This window comes from Camelus dromedarius, chromosome 3 (genome assembly GCF_036321535.1).
Source record: "Camelus dromedarius isolate mCamDro1 chromosome 3, mCamDro1.pat, whole genome shotgun sequence".
In the NCBI taxonomy this organism is placed as follows: domain Eukaryota; kingdom Metazoa; phylum Chordata; class Mammalia; order Artiodactyla; family Camelidae; genus Camelus; species Camelus dromedarius.
This window is the reverse complement of record NC_087438.1, coordinates 39980427-40000377: the sequence shown is the minus strand read 5'-3', so window position 1 is coordinate 40000377 and position 19951 is coordinate 39980427. Positions and strand designations below refer to the sequence as shown.

Below are 19951 nucleotides of genomic sequence, written 5' to 3'. Positions count from 1 at the left end.
CCATGAGGTCAGGTTCATATTTTTGAAAATCTGTGTTTAAACTCCTAATATGACCCCATCAGGAGAGTGGTGATTCAACAGACATGTTTTCATTATAAGGTCACCCAGTGTTTTTTATACAACAGAGATAAAGTCCCATATTAAACTAATGTGTATACATCGTTGGTATAATCACTTCCCTTTTCTGTTCTCTTTGGCCCTGGGCAGTTGTAATATTCCCGGTGTCACTCCGGGAAGACCGGGTGCTCGTTGGCACACTTTCACGCACCAGTGAAGACGACGCTGTCTTCTCTCTTCTGTCTTCCATTTTCAGTCTCTGATTTTTCAAGAGCCCTGCAGTGATATGCCAGCATCTCAGATTCATCAGCCATTTCCCCCAAAGCTTGTCACGTCCCTGGTCATCTGTCTGTGTGCATATTTCTGGTAACATTGCTCTCACCTTAGCTTGTACTTCCCCTTCAATTAAGTGGTGGAGATTTGAGCTCCTCACTTGTTCTAATTCCGCTAAAGCTTGGGCTGCTGCTTCTTGAGGACTGTCCCAAGGAAGAGCGACGGTGCAGGACCTGTTTGCCCCACTGGACCTTGATGCGGGTTTTGGATTGAGGAGGCTGAGTGTGCACGTGCATTGATGGAGACGTTACTAGACAAGCAGTCCATCTTCCTTGGGGAACTGGAGCGCATCTTTATTTCTTCCACCTGCTTCCCCTCTTTCTACCTCTGCCTCCACTCGGCTTGTGGGTTTTTGTTTTGGTTTGGTCCTATCTTCTCTCTTGCCTAGACGTTATATAAAGTAAAATGAAGTACAGCAAAAAAAAAAAAAAAAAAGTATTGCGTTTGCTGAGGGGTGGGGTAACACGGGGAGTCCCAGCATGGCCTCTGGAGACTGACTGCTGAATCTTGGCTCCTCCCTTTACTACCGGGCAAACTTGTTTCTCAGTTTCATTCACTGTGTTTGTGTCACGGTTTTCTTTTTGGTGAAAGTGGGACGATAACTCCCCGCTGGGGTAAGGTAGTTGTGAGAATCGAGTGACTTCATATCTGTGAAGTGTTGGGAATGATGTCTGACACGGATTTTCGGTAAATGTTAACTACTATTACTGTTATTAATGAATTTAAGATAATTGTTTACAGTCAGAGACAAAAGAGAAAAATTACTCATAAGATCATCAACAGAGAATTAATATTAACATTTTTGTTGTGTTTTCTTTTTCCCATGCATATTTTTAACACCAAAATGAGATCATGCTGAACTGTTATGTAGCCTAAATTCTTTACTTAGAATGTTGTACTACTGTGTCCATTTTTTCATGGTATTAAACATTCAACACCATTTTTAATATCTGCATCATGTCTATAAAGTATCCATTTTATTTATCCAGTACTTTACTGTTAGATATGTACCAGATTTCTAATTTTTTGGTTTGTGTATAAACAATATAGCAAGAAGTATCTTTACAGATAAATAGTTGAACATATTCATGAGTATTTCTTTAAGATAACTTTTAGAAGTGAATTTGTTTGGCAAATGCAACAGCTGGTATTCCTGCCTTCAAAAATGGAAACCTAATTTAGATACTTAAAACAAATTCACAGAGCCATGTGGCCTTCAAATTTCTTTTGCAATTCAGTAAGTCTCCAAAAAAACAAAGCCAAAAACCACATCAGAAAACAACTTTCCAGCTCATTTTTTCCCCAAATTTATTTTTCTGCATTCACACTTGTGCAAAAAACTATTATAGAAACTCTTCATAGATGACTTCTTATATGTTTTGCCCTTAAAAGTTCGAAGTTCTTTTCTGTGATAACCAAAAGGAAGTTTAAAGACTTGTGTGTAGAAAGAAGGGAGACGCTAAGAATGTCGAATTGGTAAAGCTCTGTGACTCTGAGCAAATTACTTAACCACTCTGGGCTTTAGTTCTTCTTCCTGCCATCCCCAGCTGTCTGTGGAGCTCTTGTTTCCCTGCCTTCTTCAGATGCCTAAGATCTGGGGGCTGCTATCTAACATTGTGCTTACTTGATCTTTCCTCATGAAAAATAGAGAATTCTTGAAAATAATAGACTTCATTGCTATTTTAAATGATTACTTAATTTGGACAGTGTGTGAATTTGGATAGATATTCCTCAAGTTAATTTTGAATTAATAAAATTTTACTTCACTGCTACTTCGCTGATTAGGTGGAACTCCCACTAATGTCATGCTTATTGCCTTTGCTCTTTTGCAATTCTTGAATTTTCATTTAAGATATGACTTGATTTTTAAGAGCCGTGCTTTATTACTCTGTGGTCTATGCAAAGAAAGTTAGTTTATATTTCAAATTCTTATTTTAAATCAAGTTAAAAATAGCCAAATCAAGGAATTTGTCATAAAATCATACCACTATTGAAATATTCATTCTCTCTCTCTCTCTCTCTCTATCTCTCTCTCTCTCTCATCCCCGCCCTCCCCATTAGAATTCTGAGTTGTGGTTCAAGCGTCACAGTATTGCCATTGGAGAGGTACCGGCTTGCCGCCTTATCCACCGTAGGCAGCTGACAGAGGCCAACGTGGAAGAGATATGGAAGTCTGCGACTTTATCCTAGTATGTGCATTTGACATGAATGAGGTCTTTTAGCATTTTTTTGTTTTCTATTTTGCTTCTCCACGACTCTCTACATATTTAGTTTCCTGAAATTATGTATAAAAATCTCAGCTTTGCATTACTTGGAGCTATGCTGCTTAGCAAACATAATTAAACTGAATTCTGGGAATTTTCTATTGTCATCTATATAACAGTTAAGAATAGAGCTTTAAAAGTTCTTAAACTTTTGGTTACACTGAAATCTTAAACTTAATAAAACTTATAATGGAAAATTTGGTGTCCTAGATATTTGATGTACTACTATAGGTAATTAAAGTTAACAGTGTTAGAGCAAGTTTTTTTTTTCCTCACAAAGATGTACTAGTGTCAGTTTCTCACTGTTGGATAACTAGTTCTTGTTATTATAATATTTTACTTAGAAAGTCATTTTCTTTACATTCAAGGTGTTACGTTTTTAAATTAGTGAAGCAATACATTAATGACAAAAGGATCTCTTTTAAATTTGTTTTATATAACTCAATTTCTAGCTTTTTTACCCCATGAAGATTGGGTGAAATGCACGAAAACAGTGCATTTTAAAGACAGATCTTTTAAGATAAACAGGTTTATACTGTATAGCACAGGGAAGTATACCCAATATCTTTTAGTAGCTTATGGTGGAAAAGAATATGAAAATGAATATATGTATATCCACGTATGACACTGTGCTGTACGCCAGAAATTGACACAACATTGTAAACTGACTAAACCTCAATTTAAAAAACAAACAGAAAGATTGATCTTTTACAGTGTCAGTTCTTGGGCAGATAATTTTTTTTTAAACATTTTTTTGTTGAGTTATAGTCATTTTACAATGTTGTGTCAAATTCCAGTGTAGAGCACAATTTTTCAGTTATACATGAACATAGTAATTTTTTAAAAGTAACCAGTTTAATGATTATTTATCTTTTCAGTTTACAGAAAATTCTTGGCCTGGATTCCTTAGAAGAAGTGTTAGATGTTAAACTTGTCAACTCCAAGTTCATCATCCATAACGTGTACAGTGTGAGCAAGCAGGGAGTTGTTATCCTTGATGACAAGTCAAGTAAGTGCAAAAAAGCCACTTGGCTCCCGGCTGACCAATACATTGGCTGCACAGGTCCACCAGCTTCTGTTTGACAAGCCCTACATAAGTTTAGTCCTCATTACATATAGCCTTCTCTCACTTCCTCAGACCTTTGAACTAGTTGTTTGGATTCAGGAAATGCCATAGAAAGATGAATGTCCAGGAGCGAAAGCCTCAGCAAGGTGCATCCAGGGGCTGGTTCAGTGTTAGCCACACCAGGCATTAGGTGGTTCTGTATCATCACCAGAAAAATCCCTTAATACCTAACAGATAGCTGTCCTCATACTAATGGCCTGTATTAATATGTCAGCAGAACTTTCTTGCCTTAAAACATTTTGAAAATTGAAACGTGTAAAATACTACTTATATTAGACATTAGACGTAACAGAATTTAGCTTTTTTTTTTTCCTTAAGGTATTTGGTGAACTTGTTTCACAGATGCATGTGATGACTCATATTTCTGCTTTTTCTATTTTTTTCTTTTCCTTCTATAATTCTTAGGATAATTGGCTTGTTAGTTTCTTTCTTTGGAACCAGCGATCAAAATTCTTCTTTTCCCTAAAGCTTTAAAAAGTGCATCCTGTCTTTAGAGAAATTTACAGGCATGATTTATATAAGCACGTGTTGTAACATTACTGCTAAGGAAACATTTTCATCTTTTAAATGTTCTGATACAGAAGTAGGTGATTTGTGATTAGCAGGTATGTTTCCTATTACTTGGGCAAGTATCATTCTTATGATACCAACTGTGTCTGTAATGCCTTGAGTTATATGCAGTTGAGTAAAACATCTTTTTATTTCTCTTTTTTTTCTGCAGAAGAACTTCCTCATTGGGTACTGTCAGCTATGAAGTGTTTGGCAAATTGTAAGTACTAATTATCGGTCAGTTTTATGAAATTAACAGAAATCAGTGCCCTGAATTATGAAATATTTTTGCTCAATGGCCTGAACATTGATTTGACCCCTGTGAGACTGGCAGTTAATTGTCTGGGGACTGCTGTGCCTTTAGTGATAAATTTGACTTAAATTTGACTGACTTAGTGAAAAGGCTGAGTTATAGAACATTTTAAAAGAAATTTCGTGCTTCTGTTTTCTACTGGATGTAATCACACTGCAGATAAAGTCCACACTACTTCTGACTGCTTCATCATAGGAAAGAATAATTAGTAATATTGGACATAATGTTGTAATAGATAACTGCTTGTTAACAGTTTGTAGGCTTTTATTCCTAAAACCTGTATTTTTATTCCTAAACATGTATTCCTAAGTATGCCTTATATTTACATCATCCGTTTACTCAGCAGGTCCTGTCTCCTACTGGCTTTTTATAGGACATTAGTTTAAGTTGGAGAGAGATGTTTTTAGAAGACTAATCTAATTGGTTTGCAGTATGGTTTGGAAGGAGGAGAGCCTGCGTGCAGAGAAACCAGAAAGGCTGTTTTAGCAATTCGGCTGTAAGATGAGGGGGCCTGGACCAGGGTGGTCCCCCTGAGGTCTTTCACAGGCAGATGAAATCTACTTCATTGGGTATCATAGACACAGTGAAAAAATGAGTTATTATGGTACCTTATTAGCATTACCATTTTTCTGAGGTTTTCAGAAGGTTTAACCTAAAGAAGGGATTCTAATGGTTAATGGCTTAACCCAAACAAGTGGGTTTAAGGAGAAGAATTCTAGTTATTCTGATAATGGTGATATTTGGTCTGTGGGGTCTTTTGAATCTCAAAGGTCACCACAGAGAGGTAGTTTCTTTCTTCCTTTTTGGGTAAGACTAGCATGTGCAGATATAGGTGTATAAACCCTTGAATTAGTAGGCTATGAATTATTAATTTAACTGATAGTTTTGTCTGACTATAGAATGAAGCTAAAATAACTGTTCAGCTCACTGTGGGTGGTCTCAGTGGTAATATATGGAAAATGATTACGTACTGTCATCCTGAATACAATAGCAGTATTAGGATGTGTGAAGCCCAAAGTTCTCTGTGTTTAATTATTAAGATTTTCATTGGTTTTGGGTTAATATTTTGGAACCACTGAGATGTATAGTCCTATGGTTTTAGGTCAGGGGAGTGCTTTTTATTCTTGATCAGTCATTTGAAGTAAATTAATTTAAATTATATCTTTGGCCAGAGTTGGCAATGACAAAATAGAAAGTATAAATGACCCAGTTATGAATTTTTGGAAAACCAAGGATTTGGAAGTTGATTAGCTGGGAATGAGTGGAGGAAGCCAGTATAACAAATCTAGGCTATAATATGTTGTTAAATATATATTAAGGTGTGGTTATGATGATGAATTTTAATGGTGATCAAAATGTAATGAAGAATATAATTTTCCCTCACACAAGATGTATACATAATGCCACAAAACTTCTGCAGAAAGGTTAGAATAACTGGAATTGCTAAGCAATAGAGAGGGAAGATGTGAGGACTGACTTAGTAATGTTGTCCATGTATGAGGTGGTATACGTTAGGTGAAAGTCCTTGGGAACAGGTACCCATCTCCCATGTATCAAGTACAGTGCTGTCCAGATGATTGACACACCCACAGAGATGCTTGTTTATATGTCAAAGAAAAAAAGGTGGCCACAGGGCAAGGTCAGCCTTTTGAATAGTTTTATAAAATTAATTTTTCCAGATTGTCATTGGACTCCCCAGATTTACTTTGGATCTGTCAAAGTCATGGCCTGTTCCTTATCTTCCTTATCCTTAATGCGTCTGGGTTCCATTACAGTTGTCCAGTATGAAACAGAAAGGATAGGCTGATTATATGAGATTTTGAAGGCCTCTTGCTGCTATTTGTATTCGTTTACTGCTCGTCTCTTTCCTTTGGGCCCATCTGCATTTATTGCAGACCACAGGCCTGGGTACTTTCATTGATGGCCAGCCTCAGAGTTGGCCACAGAATGAGGAACTGATGCTAAATAAATACCAAACCAGTGTTTTTTTCTTCTTTGTGAAAAAATCCAATAAAGAATGGATGCAAATAGTTCTTTTCTAGAATTTTTCAGGAATACCATTTATAAAAACTAGATTTAAAAAATATTCTGGGATGGACCTAGAGATTATCATATTAAAAAACTAAGTCAGACAGAGAAAGACAAATATCATATGATATCACTTATATATGGAATCTAATATAAAAAATATGAATTCTGTTTACAAACCCCAGACTCACAGACAGAGAACAAACTATGATTACCAAAGGTGAAAGGGCAGGGAGGGATAAATTAGGGACTGGGATGAATAGACACACAGTACTACATATAAAATAGATAAACAAGGACCTACTGTATAGCACAGGGAGCTATATTCAATTTCTTATAATAACATATAATGGAAAAGAATCTGAAAAGACAAAAATACGTGTATGTATATGTATAACTGAATCACTTTGCTGTACACCTGAAAATAACATTGTAAATCAACTACATTTCAATAGAACAATTTCTGAAATTCAAGATGATTGAGAAACAAAAGATCTTAGAAATATGGCCTCCTCTCATAGGGCTCTCTATCCACTGGCATTTTTAGTGAAACCTTTTTTTGTTTTTGCATATTTTTAAGAAGAATGATGAAATGTTCACAAAGGGGTCTGACTGCTTAGAATGAACTGCATACTTATCCTTGGATGGAGTAATCCAAGGCTATGTGTATTGCTTACTGAGACATAGTAAACTAATTATTTCCACTGACTAAGTTTGGGGTATTTCAGAGGAGGAAGTGAGTAAAAATGTTTGCAGTTAGGTTAACAAGGTACCACACAAGATGTTTCATAAATTTCATTATTTTAGTCAATCAAGTTAAGTTATTTTATAAGAAGTATATAGAACATTAAAAGGTCAGAGAATTTTTAAGGAGATCAACAAAAAGCCATTTCACAGCATCCCAGTGGCTTGGAAATTTGCAGGCCCAGAATGCTTAACTGTTCTTTGTTGGATCCTTTCTCTTTAGTTACAGTGATTATGCAGGGAAAATTTCCTTTAGGTTTTCCCTCCTGCTTCATTTGCTCTCCCGAGGGTGGAGATCTGTTCGGGTACAGTTGCTGGTCCTGTGCGCTGCGGGCCCAGAACTGGCCAGTATGGTTGTACCGTTTTCCTTCCATGCTGTGATGGAAGGAGGCGGGGCTGGCTCTGAGTTCCTCAGGGGGCCACTCGCCAGTTCCCTCTGGCACTGGCAGCTCCAGGTCGTCTCCCCATTGGTATTGTGGATCCTGTGGTCTGTGTCTGGATTGTTGGGGACGTTGGCTGCCAGCTCTGCAGAGGGCTAAGTGTATCTTGTTTCTCTTTGGTCCCAGATACAAATGGACCTTTTCCTTACTTTTTCTGGGCTTTTTTGGTTCCTTGGTTTTTCCAGGCTTCTTAGAGTTACTTTGCAATATAACTCTGCTTGATACACTATCCTTTTTTTTTTTTAACTTTTTTTTTTTAGCAGAAGCATCAGTTTGTTTTTGCTTTAGTGTTATTTTAGATTATCATTCTGTTTAATAAAAATTTATTAAATGCCACTCTTCACTCAAAAGCACTGTTGACTCAATGAAACCTAGAATCATAGATCAAAGAATTGAATAGGAACTTAGAGATCATCTTATCCAGTTTCCCATAGTCTCTGTTTAAGTAGCTTTTTTCCCCCTTTTTTCTTTTCTTTTTTTTTGGAGATAAACTATCTTTTGATGGTTGGGGATCAAATGGAGAGTTTTTAAACAGAATGAATTATAAGACAACAATGTAAAATTTTCAGAATATCTTTAGGAAAAAGTATACATTCTTATGAGTCTGAAATAGTTTAGAGGCCGAAGGTGATTATTGTGCTCAACTCTGATTCTAGGATTTTATAATATAGTAATGATGAAATAATGACAATCTTTAAAATTTGTTTTATAGCTTATCTATTACTTATATAATTTAATTATATTGGTTGACTGTGTCAAGACTAGGAAAATACTGAGTATTTTAAAGAAAATCATCATGGTTTACACTTAATAATAATGCCTTTCAGAAGGACATAAAAGAAAGAGGGAAATGGAAGTAAGCCAGTGATTTTCCTCATTGTTTTGTAATAGATTTCAGTTTAGATGTAAAGCATATCTGTGTAAGCAAAATGTATGTCCGTTTTCCCCATGAAAACTTTTCTGATCTTGACTCTGTGTATACCACACATGTGCACAGAGACTAATACCTAGAGGTAATTGTCCTATTAATGTTTCTCTCTCTTTTTTAACAGGGCCTAATTGTTCAGATTTGAGGCAGCCTATGTACTTAGGATTTGAAAAAGATGTCTTTAAAACAATAGCAGATTACTACGGTCACTTGAAAGAGCCTCTGCTTACGTTTCACCTTTTCGATGCCTTTGTCAGTGTATTAGGTAGGTTGGAATATAACGAGTGCGTATCTTCAGTATTGATATTGAATCTTTTCATTTTTCACCATCTTGAGACTTCCATTAGCCTAACTTCCATAGTGTTTTTGAAATAAAAACTGATGGGTTGCTTGCCTCGTTGGAGTCCTGGTGTGTGAAGGAGGGAAAGAAAATGGCTAAACTCCTGTTATGAAACTCCAATACAGACCAATAATTTTTATTTCTTAAGAAAGAAGTATGTTCTATGTCATTTTTGTTCCAAAAAGTGTAACTTCATCGGTAGAGAAGAATGTAAATTTGACAATTACTGTTTATGAGTAAATCTACTACTGTGGCTATGACTTCATGAAGAGTCAAGTGTGAGAGATGTATTTTCATTTAGAAGTCTAATTTCTTTTTATAAAAGGAACACGTTTTTGTAGGACTGTCTGTTATTTGTGACATGTAAAATAAATATTGTAACTATTGTTGTCTAAAACTTGTTGCTGTTTCTCACAGACTTCTACTGCATAATTTACACTGTCAAAGAAACATGGTAAAAAGGGAAAAAAAATCAAGATTATTGCTATAGGTCTTTCTGATATTGTCCCTTTCTTCCTGGAAATCAGATTCTACTGTTGCTGTCGTGACTGATCCGTTAAGTGTTATTGTTTTCTTGTCAAAAGGTTTGCTTTAGTGACCAGATCACTGTGTGGGTTTCAGGCTCTGTTATGTAAGTTTCTAGGAATTAGTATACTCTTGGTTTTGAGTATTGTGGGGTCCAGCAGTCCTTGCCTTCCCATCTCTTCATTTCTATCCCTCCTCTTCCCCATCTCCTTTCTTATTTTCTTCTAACAAAATCAAGTATCAGCAATATGTGAGGAAGGTACCTGCTCTCTTAGCACATCCTTACGTTTTTAAGATTTCATAGGGTTTCTGATAATAAGAAGCAAAATAGAACAATTATAAATCCTGTGCATAAGAGTGCGTTTGTTTTCAGAGAGACCGGTGTCGGGAGCAGATGAAAGCCTGTTACTGTGTTTTGAGACCACTGGGTCTGCTTGGTATTTTGTTTTCCGCCAGGGAGGACTGGGGGCTTATGTACTTGGGAGCATCCTGCCTAATGATGAGGACTTGCTGTTGTGTAATGTGCATGAGGACTAGTTGAGTAGGTTCTCATTATAGCTGCTTAATGCCATTATGCCACTGGTAAAAGAAGAATTCTAAAGACAGAATTAAAAACCATTTCTTAGATATTCTTCTCATTTTTCATTTTCATGTTTTATGGTAAAATGATCTGATTTGGAAACAAAAGAACTTAGAACTTAAAAAAAAAACCCAAAATCCAAATTCCAACTTGAATCAATTATATTTGTAATGTCACTTGTCTGTTCTGGCCTAATTGTTCATTTTGATCTCAGCTAGGAATTAAAGCTGGCTATTTCCAAGTTGATGTTAGAGTCAGCCACCCTCTAGAATATTATCTGTAAAAGGTTTAAGGTGGAAAATGATGGATAGAATGGAGAATTTATTGCACATAGGTATCAGCAATAATAGACAAATGTGCGTAGATGGTGGCATATATTAACCTTCCCTGATCCAGTCCTTCTCAAGTGAATGTATTTGACACACCCTGTATGGAAAAACCATAGTTTTTAGATCTTTATGTAAAGAAAGAAGAAAGAAGAAATTATTCTAGATTATGGAAGGCTATAATTTATTTATATGAATGAAAAAGATTATCTAATATTGAAGCCCTGTTAGAATCTGTGGGAAAGGGTATCATACCTAGATATGTGAAAACTAGATGTGTGGGTTGAATCCCAGGAGGAGATTGACTCATTCCTTAAACCTTTTGACAACTTTGATTGGAATAGGATAACCTTAGATAAAGCACTTCACAGAAGGTCATCGGTCTGCTTTGTGTGGAAGGTAACTCTGTAGCAATTTGAATGGAAATGATTTTCAATTTAGTTAATGAATTTCTTTTGAGGGTTATTCCTTTGCTTCTAGCATGAAATATTGCTAGCTCGATGCCAAAGCTGTGACCCTGAGAGCAGTTAGTCACTGATACAGGAAACAGGGTATCAAAGAGTTCTTGAAGAAAAAAAATGAAAGAAAGACATTTTTGGAGGTTTAAGACGTATTCTCTATTTACAGTTTAAGAAATGGTTTACTTCGGCTCAGCAGTCTGACCTAGCAGCGTAACTGCCCATAGTAATGAATCTTTATTTCCAAAACGGCAGTTCCTTGTGTTTGGATCAGAGTCTGGCTGATTCTGGAATGCAGAGAAGGAGATAGTGTAGCATCTCTTCCTCACACTTCACACACGCACCCTGGAATCCATTGAGCCGCGTAGCTTGTGGTAGGTGGGCATAGTGAGGAAACGAGGAGGCAGATAAGCACAAAAGGGCGTGGCAGCAGGGAAGAGTGTTCTGGAAATTTGGGTGGCTTGTGTGTTGATTTATAATGTTGGAATCTGAGATCCTGGACTGGTGATCTGTGGGCCAAATGTGGCTCATAGATACACCTGGTTTAACTTGTGTGCTTTAAAAAGAAAATTTAATTGTCAGACTTTAAGAAGCAGGAAGTTCACATAAGAATTTATAGTTTTGGCTTCTTTAAAAATTAGAAAATGTGGCAGTTCTGGGCTTGAGTTTCCAGTGCTGTGGCTGTGTAATAAGTGCCTCCACGTGAAGGAGCCAGTGCTTCAGGGACGTGAACTCCAAGCTGCCTGGTCTCCAGTTCGCCCCGTTGTTCCCAGACACTGACGCCAGCTTCACTCGGCCCCCTTTGCTCACTTACTCCACTTACCTGCTCCTATAGGAAGTGGGCTTGCGGCTCCTGGTTTATGTGCTAATGGGCTGGGAGACTGACACAGCTGCTCTTTGCTGTTCCCTTTCTCCTAGATGTTTAGAAAACACCCTTGCAAGTCACTAGACTCGTTATACACTGGATCATCTAAGTCAATAGGTTGAGAGCTCCTCCTGGGTTTTTTAACCTAGAAATATCCGTAAGGTTAGGTTTTCCATTCTTGGGATCTTTTGTACAATGAGAAGAGATCCTCTGGGGCTGTGTGCATCTTTGCCTTGTTACCTCTCTGCCCTCCTGTGCTGCAGGCTTTCTCAGGGTCCTTTATCCCATGGCAGCTCTTGGGGGAAAACAGTTCTTTATTTCAGAGGCTGCCTAGTTGGTGCACTTGACCAGACAGAGGGCTCTTGCCCCCATTAGTCCACAGTTCTTGCTTGTGGTGCTCTCTGCTCTCAGGGCCCAGGGCTTATGGCCTGAGCTTTTAAAGATACAGATGGGCCAAGGTAAGGATAGGGAATCACCTCCAAATGTACTGACTACTGTCATGTCAAAATTGTTGGAATAAAGTAGAGCTATATACTTCTTAAAGATGGAAGCTTGGGGAAATGTCTAGGTATTCCCGGCTATAACTAAATGCATAAGGTATTTATAAGTGTGCTAGTAATCACTAGGATAACTGACAAAACTTGGGAAAAAATGTAAGCCCTTTCTCATACTGTTAAGTAGGATAAATTCCAGGTGGATTAGAGAATTACATTTAAAAAGTGCAAATAAAAAATAGTTGATATTTATCTGATGTCAGGGTGGTTGAAGGACTTTCTAAGCATAAAAGCAAAAGAACTCATAAAAATGCTATAGCAGTTTGGGACTCTTCATGTAGGAAAGGCCATCTTCTTGTGCATGGGTGAATCTATATCTGCCTTTAAGCGATTCACAAAGGCAGCTTGTTGTCTCTCTTTAGGCAAGGAGTTCTTACCAATTGATTTCTTTTGGCTTAGTATAAACCTTTTCCTTTTTATACCTCTTCTCAGTGAAAATGAAACTGTGATACATATTTTTTATTCCTTGGTTGTTTGAAAACTACAGTGAACCCTTCTTGAGTCTCTTATTCTCTGATTGAACAGACATGGTCCCATTGGCCTTTCTGGGAACTCCAGGCCCTCTCAAATGTCTTCATATTTCACTTCCATTTTGAAGCTCCCACAAGGAATAGCTTATTGTTCACATTGTATACATTAGTAGAAGGATCAGATCTACTTCGCAGAAATGAATATTTGTGTTCCTAACGATCTGAAAATAGAAATCTGATGTCACCTTTGGAGAATGGGAAGGGGGTGACAAAAGTAGATGTCACACAAAACACTGAAGAACCTGTGGTCATTATGGCCATAGTGTCACCTAACGTCTAAAGTATACAACATTACACATTTCCATTGATTTTTATTTTATTTATTATTTTCTTAAGAAACAGTTGGGTTTGAGTATTAGGTTATTTATTCACTTATTCTTCCTTGATCCAGCTAAATAACGAAATGTTTCCCTGAGTGAAAAAAAAAAGTCTCATAGATGAATTGCTTAAATAATTTGGTAGATAGTTTATTATCTTTTCATTATCTTATTATTTCACCGATGGAAACATCACCAAGCTCAGGTAACTTGGTTTGTTGACTTAGTTGTACCCACTCTGATAAATTGCTTTGCCCTTCTGGGCCTGTTTTCTCATTGATAAATGGCAGTAAAGCCTGTCATAATTATGGATATGAAAACATGAAACTGAAAGCAATGGGTAACACTTCTTTCCTAGCTTTTTTGTTTTGTTTTGAAAAGTACAAAAAATGGAAACAGTGTGTAAGTTGAAATAGGATAGTCATTTGTTGCTATCTAGCCAGTTTTTCTCTCAAATGGTAGGAAGTTTTTTTATGTAACACTGTTTGCGATAGAGCTTTATACTCTATAATTAGGATAAGCACTATTATATTATCTGAAATGCAAGAAGCAGGTTATCTCTGAAGCCACAGAAGGTCCTTGTCATTTTCTCGAGATGAGGACAATTCAGTACTTTTATGATGTAGAGATTGTAGAAATGATGAAAGATGAAAAAGTTACCCTTTTAGCTTTTGTTTAGCAAAATGAAATGAATCCAAAATATAAAATAGTTAAAACATTGAATCTCTATGGTTATAAAATAAGGCTAGAATGCTGCTGATGTCCTTCAGGAGTTCTTAGCATAGAATCTTAAAGATAACCAAGAAGCTCTTTAAAATCTGTAATACTTTTTGGTCTTGAAGAATCTACAAGTACTTGTTGAAGATGTTTCTGGAGTTCAACTGTAGACTGTCATGTGTCTTTGAAAGCTAAATTCTCTCGGAATCATTTTTTCCTGAATCCTGTAGTGTGCTATTGTCACTAAGCTTTTAATAAAGGGGGGAAAAAAGATCAGGCAATGGTCAGCAATGAAAAAGCTAGGAAATAGAAACAGCTCAAATTAAACTGTTTTGAGAATTCAAGTATTCTTACATGTATTTGAACTGAGGAAAGCTATCTATTAGCACTTCAAGATTCAAAGGCAGAACTAAAAATGAGTACTGCTATGACATTTGAACAGATTGAAAAATAACATCCTTGGGACTGGATGCCAAGGACTTAGCGTTATAGATGGAGCAGATCTTCTCTTTGATCACATCCATACCATTCCATGGGTCACCCACTTGTTGACGATTTTCAGTTCTTATCTTCACCTCAACTCTGTCTCCTAAACTCAAGACTAGCACATCTGCCTGATTTCTGGCTGTATATTCTTGGATGTTCAATATATGAGAGCCTCGGTTCCAATTTATTGGTCCCCAAGCCATTGTTTCAGAAAGTATGTGTTGGATGTGAATTCTGTGTAGTTAAACAGCGTTAAACAAACAAACAAACCCACAGAATACTGTACAAAATATCAGAGTGCATTATAAATAATCAGTAGATATTTTTATGAACTATTTGTTTTCAATGCCTATGTAAATTCATATGTATTATTGTGATAAAAATATATTTCTGAATTTTAGTTGTAGTAAAAATTAAAAAAAAAAACCTGCTCTAAATTTCTTCTCTACCTACCTACATAGTGAGATGATTGTGAGGATTTAATGAATGTGAAGTCTTCTCAGAAAGTATAATATTGCTCAAATATTACTAGTGATAATAGGTAATTGGGAAAGATGCTTATATTACACATGGTTTATCCTTTACATATAATTAAAAATCACATGATTTGTCCTTTGCATTTAGGTAAAAATACCTTTTACCTTTGGTTCATATTTTATAGAGTTATATTTAGTTTTTCATTCCTAATTGTCTTGGAATTAGCATTTTAAAGTGTTTTGAGAGTTTCTTCAGGGATAATCTATGTTCTGTTTTGTTCTTTTTTTAACTTTTTTTTATTGAGTTATAGTCATTTTACAATGTTGTGTCGAATTCCAGTGTAGAGCACAATTTTTCAGTTATACATGAACATACATATATTCATTGTCACACTTTTTTTTCGCTGTGAGTTACCACAAGATCTTGTATATATTTCCCTGTGCTATACAGTGTAATATTATTTATCTATTCTGTTTTTATAACAAGGAAACTGGCAGTAGTTTTCATTTTGAAACCTGGCTTTCATTTCGAACTCTCAGAAAAATGGTTTTGTGTGCCCTTGTCGATGTAAAAGACCTAGTTTCAAATTTAGCTACATTGAGAAATTCTCTGTTCTTTTTACTCTCTAATCCTTGCCTCAAGTTGAAGAATGCAGAATGATATTTTATTTGACTGTCTGCTTGTTGAGTGTTTGGGCATACTCTTGGAGCCAACATTTCTACTTCTATGAATTCATCCTTAGGAAATAATTGTCCACTTGGTAATATAGCATGGTATTTAGGGAGTACATGCCCTAGACTGGGTGGGCTCAAATGCCACTCTGCCACTGACTAGCTGTGTGATTTCGGCAAAGGATACAATCTCTTTAAGCTTCACTTTTCTTTATTTGTAAATGGGAATGATAGTTTTGTCTATTTCGTAGAGATTCTTGTAAAGGTTAAATGAGATACCATTACTGCTTAACCCACTATTAGATACATAACAAAATGCTTAATAAGTGTTAGCTGTTTTTTCCCTTTTTTAGGGGGGGCATTATTAGGTTTATTTATTTATTTAGATAAAAATACCTTTTTCTTCCTTCCTTCCTTCCTTCCTTCCTTCCTTCCTTCCTTCCTTCCTTCCTTCCTTCCTTCCTTTCCTTCATGGAGGAACTGGAGATTGAACCCAGGACCTTGTGTATGCTAAGCCCAGGGCCTCGTGCAGGCTAAGCATGCATTCTACCACTGAGCTATACCCTCCCCGCTAATGTTAGCTACTTTCATAATCATTATACATTAGGTTTATTGTTATAAGTGTTAGCTGCTATTATTAGTTTTAAATTCTAAAGAAGGAAAAATAAGCTCCAAAACCACTATCAAGCTTAAAATTCTCTTCTGCTGCTATAGTGGAAGATCTTCTACTCAGATTCTAAAATATTTTGTGAAATCCACGTGCTTTTACAAGTGGTAGAAATCAGTCTGCTCCCATCGAGATTAATAGCACAGAAGTGCTGCAAATCTCTATTTCCTGCAAACATAGCTTCTATTTTACTTGCAATCTCTTCTAGTTTTATTTGGGATGTTTAATGATGTGATAAGCTAGAGCACAGTTAAGTATCCTTATGGCCTGATTTCCCCACTTGTCTGCAGCATCTGTGGTTCTAATACCAACGGAATTCTAGCATTGTGACTTTTTATACTATTGCCTCTTTAAACGTTCAAAAACATGAAAACAGAATGATTTATATTCACTTGCAAATTTTCTAAGTTTTCTACCAATTAATAGTTTTATGACTTCAAATTGCAGCCTTGATGTAGTTGAAAAATGCTATTAGTTTATATCCTACGTTCAATCTCTTTAAAAATATATATTTATTTAATGGTCACTAGATTTTTAAGAGTTTTTTTGGATTCCTGGACATTTTGCCAAAGGGTTACTTAAGATATAATACAATGATGATAGGTGGCTGATGGATGAACTTCCTAAACAAAATCCAAAATTAAAATGTTTTTCATCTAGAACACATATTGTAGCCAAGAAAAGTATGCCTATGAGTGTTAATACGTATACAGAGTATGGTATTAAGTAGAGAGTGTAATCTTTTAATTGATAATTAATAATTACTGACCACTTACTTTTAATACCAAATTAAAACCAAGTAGGTTTTATTGAGAGAGGATTGCTAATTATGTGTTGTTAATTATGTATGTAATGGATTCATAGGTTTGAATCTCAGCTAAAAGAAAAGTCAAAGTCTTTTAACTACTTTGGGCTTTGGTTTCTTTGTCTATAAAATGGAGCAGTATTTCCTACTCTATAGGATAGTCAAAATGATTAAATGTGAACAGATAGAATTGTTTAATATATAGTAATGGGCCAAGAAGGCACTTGGTAATGTTGTTCAGACTTCCAAGTTGGGGTGGGGGGCAGGATTTTCAAAATCTCATTTGATTCATAAGCAAACAAAATAGTGATATTACGGATCTAAGTCTTTTCAGTCACTCGTGACATTTATTTAGCATCTGTAGTGTTCCAGGCACCAGAGCAGGAAATAAAAAGTATATGCTTGCCAAAATCAAGATTTGCAGTATATAAAATCTTCCTGTGTGAATTATGTATTTTTATATTTCCAAGATCTAGCATTGCTCCTGGCATATCATACATGCCACTAAATATTTACTGAATGTTAAAGATGATTTTTGTCCCCAAGTCAGAGACTAGTTGGAACTTGAAAGGGTTGGATATGGACCAATAAATGGGTGAAAGCAGTTTCATCCATTTAGGAAGCTTGAAGATGGTTGTACCCAGAGACAAATACAGTCGAAGAGAGCACAGTTTTAGAATAGCCAAGTCATACTGGGTGGGGAGGCAGGTCATGTAACATGACTGAATCAGCACACTTAGCCAAAAAAAAAAAATAGCTTAAGTGAGAGGAACAGTTATTTGACAGGTGTTATTTAGAAAGAAGCACCATTTGGCAGTGAAATGACTCTTCAGAGCATTAGTCCTGTTATTTAGAGAGTCATGAGAGTTGTGACTATGAGGTCATGCAAGGCAGTGCCCCTACTCATCCTGAGGAAATAGTACAAAGGGGAGACTTCAGGGCAGCGATGGCACATTCGTGTTCACGCTCTTGTTCTCTTGCTCTCTTGGACCTGTTAACACTGTGAGTGTTGAGGGTTAAGTTAGACTTAACCTGACAGCTCTTGGTTCACTGGGAAAGAATGCTATGAAAATTTATTTATATCTGTCAAGGGTAAGGGAGGGGGAAATGGCTGTAGTTCTTTTATATAATTGCCATCCCTAGTTGATGGTTTGTATTTCCTGTCACTTTGTGAGTGACAGTGGATCTATAAGCAGTTGGCCCAGTATGGTTGAACATATGAACATGCTTTATATAATTTTAGAAGTATATATTTTGTAAAAATATGAACATAATACAGTCAAGTAGGCTATAGGTTTTAAAAGATTAAAACCTTTTTTTTTTTTTCCTAAATCAGGTTTGTTACAGAAAGAGAACATGGCCATTGAAGCATTTCAGATTTGCTGCCTCCTCCTGCCCCCTGAAAATAGGAGAAAGTTACAGTTGTTGATGAGGATGATGGCAAGGATCTGCTTAAATAAGGAGATGCCACCACTCTGTGATGGCGTTGGCACCCGAACACTGGTAGGTTGATTTCTAACACCTAACAGGACTTGAGTTTTGGGGATAAAATTCACTTGAGTAAAGTTTACTAGCATGGCAACCAGAGGAAGGTACAAGGTAGGCTTACTTAAAGAGCCACCCAGACTGGTATTGTGCTTTTGGACTTAGTGACTTAAAGACCATAGTGAAAAGTGAAGAGTGAGTCAGGGTGGACTCTGAGAGTAGAGGTATCTGCTGCTTCCTGCTCACTGTACATGCAAAGAGAAGGAAGTGTGGGCAGAAAGGGAAATTGGGCTCCCAAGAAACAGCATTCTCTCCTCCAGGACAAAAAGGATGGCCCAGACTTGGTGACTATAACCAGTAGGAGAGATGCTGTATATATCATGGATTAGAGAGGGAAAAAGTGAAATATAGAGTTGGACCAGACAACTTGGAAGGAGAGAAAGAACTTTTGTTTCTCGGAGTGCGATCTAAGGGTCCATGAGTGAGGATATTTCTGAATATATTCTCAATTTTGCTTAAAAATCTAGGCTGATTTTGAATTCTACTTTGTCATGTCAGCAAGTGTTTTAAAATAGGGTTTATGTTTAATGTTACTTACTTGCAAAATTTCTTAATTTTCCTAAAAAAAATCTTAGAGCAAAGCTGATATTTCATTGGGATGTACATCCTTTCCATATGCTGGTGAACCACGGTGTATGCCTAAGAGTCCACTGGCCGCTTTTAGAGGTGTGGCGTAAGATCAGAGGACCAATCAGCGCCCGGTAGAGTGATCTTGACCTTTTTTTTGGGTGGGTGGATAGGTAGCGGGGCTAATGGACCTTTTTGAAAAGCTGAAGAAAACTTGGCACCTGTTCCCCAGAAGAATGCATTTATAAAGTTGTGCATACAATTTCAAGGCAATCACAGATCTCTTGGGGTCCATAAGTCTCCAGAAAAGAGTCTTTATGTGTTTATGTGTCTTTCTCTCTACGTATATGTGAGTGAAGATAAAGTATCATCTACAGTATGCTGATGAAATGAAGTCTTATTAAACAGAATTACATGATATCATACTTGCAGGGTTTTTTTTTTAAATTGAAGTATAGTTGATATACAATACTACGTAAGTTGTAGGTGTACAATATAGTAATCCATAATTTTTAAAGGTTATACTTAATTTATAGTTACTATAAACATGGGCTATATTCCCTGTGCTGTGCAATATATCCTTGTAGCTTATTTGATACGTGATAGTTTGTACCTCTTAATCATGGGGGTACTTCCCATCCCCTTTCCTTTCCCCGCTCATAGCTACTAGTTTGTTCTCTATATTTGTGAGACTGTTTCTTTTTTGTTATATTCACTAGTTTCTTATATTTTTTAGATT

General features: G+C 36.4%; 1 protein-coding gene across 3 annotated transcripts in view; it reads left to right on the top strand.

Moving 5' to 3' along the window:
- Positions 1 to 19951, top strand: part of DEPDC1B (DEP domain containing 1B) — a 65698-nt gene that overhangs the window by 38394 nt on the left and 7353 nt on the right. For all 3 annotated transcript variants that reach the window (XM_031445683.2, XM_064480849.1, XM_064480856.1), the window contains exons 4-8: positions 2452 to 2579; positions 3533 to 3663; positions 4502 to 4549; positions 8907 to 9047; positions 18437 to 18603. In XM_031445683.2, the coding sequence (XP_031301543.2) occupies positions 2452 to 2579; positions 3533 to 3663; positions 4502 to 4549; positions 8907 to 9047; positions 18437 to 18603 (615 nt within the window). The remainder of the gene's footprint in view (positions 1 to 2451; positions 2580 to 3532; positions 3664 to 4501; positions 4550 to 8906; positions 9048 to 18436; positions 18604 to 19951) is intronic.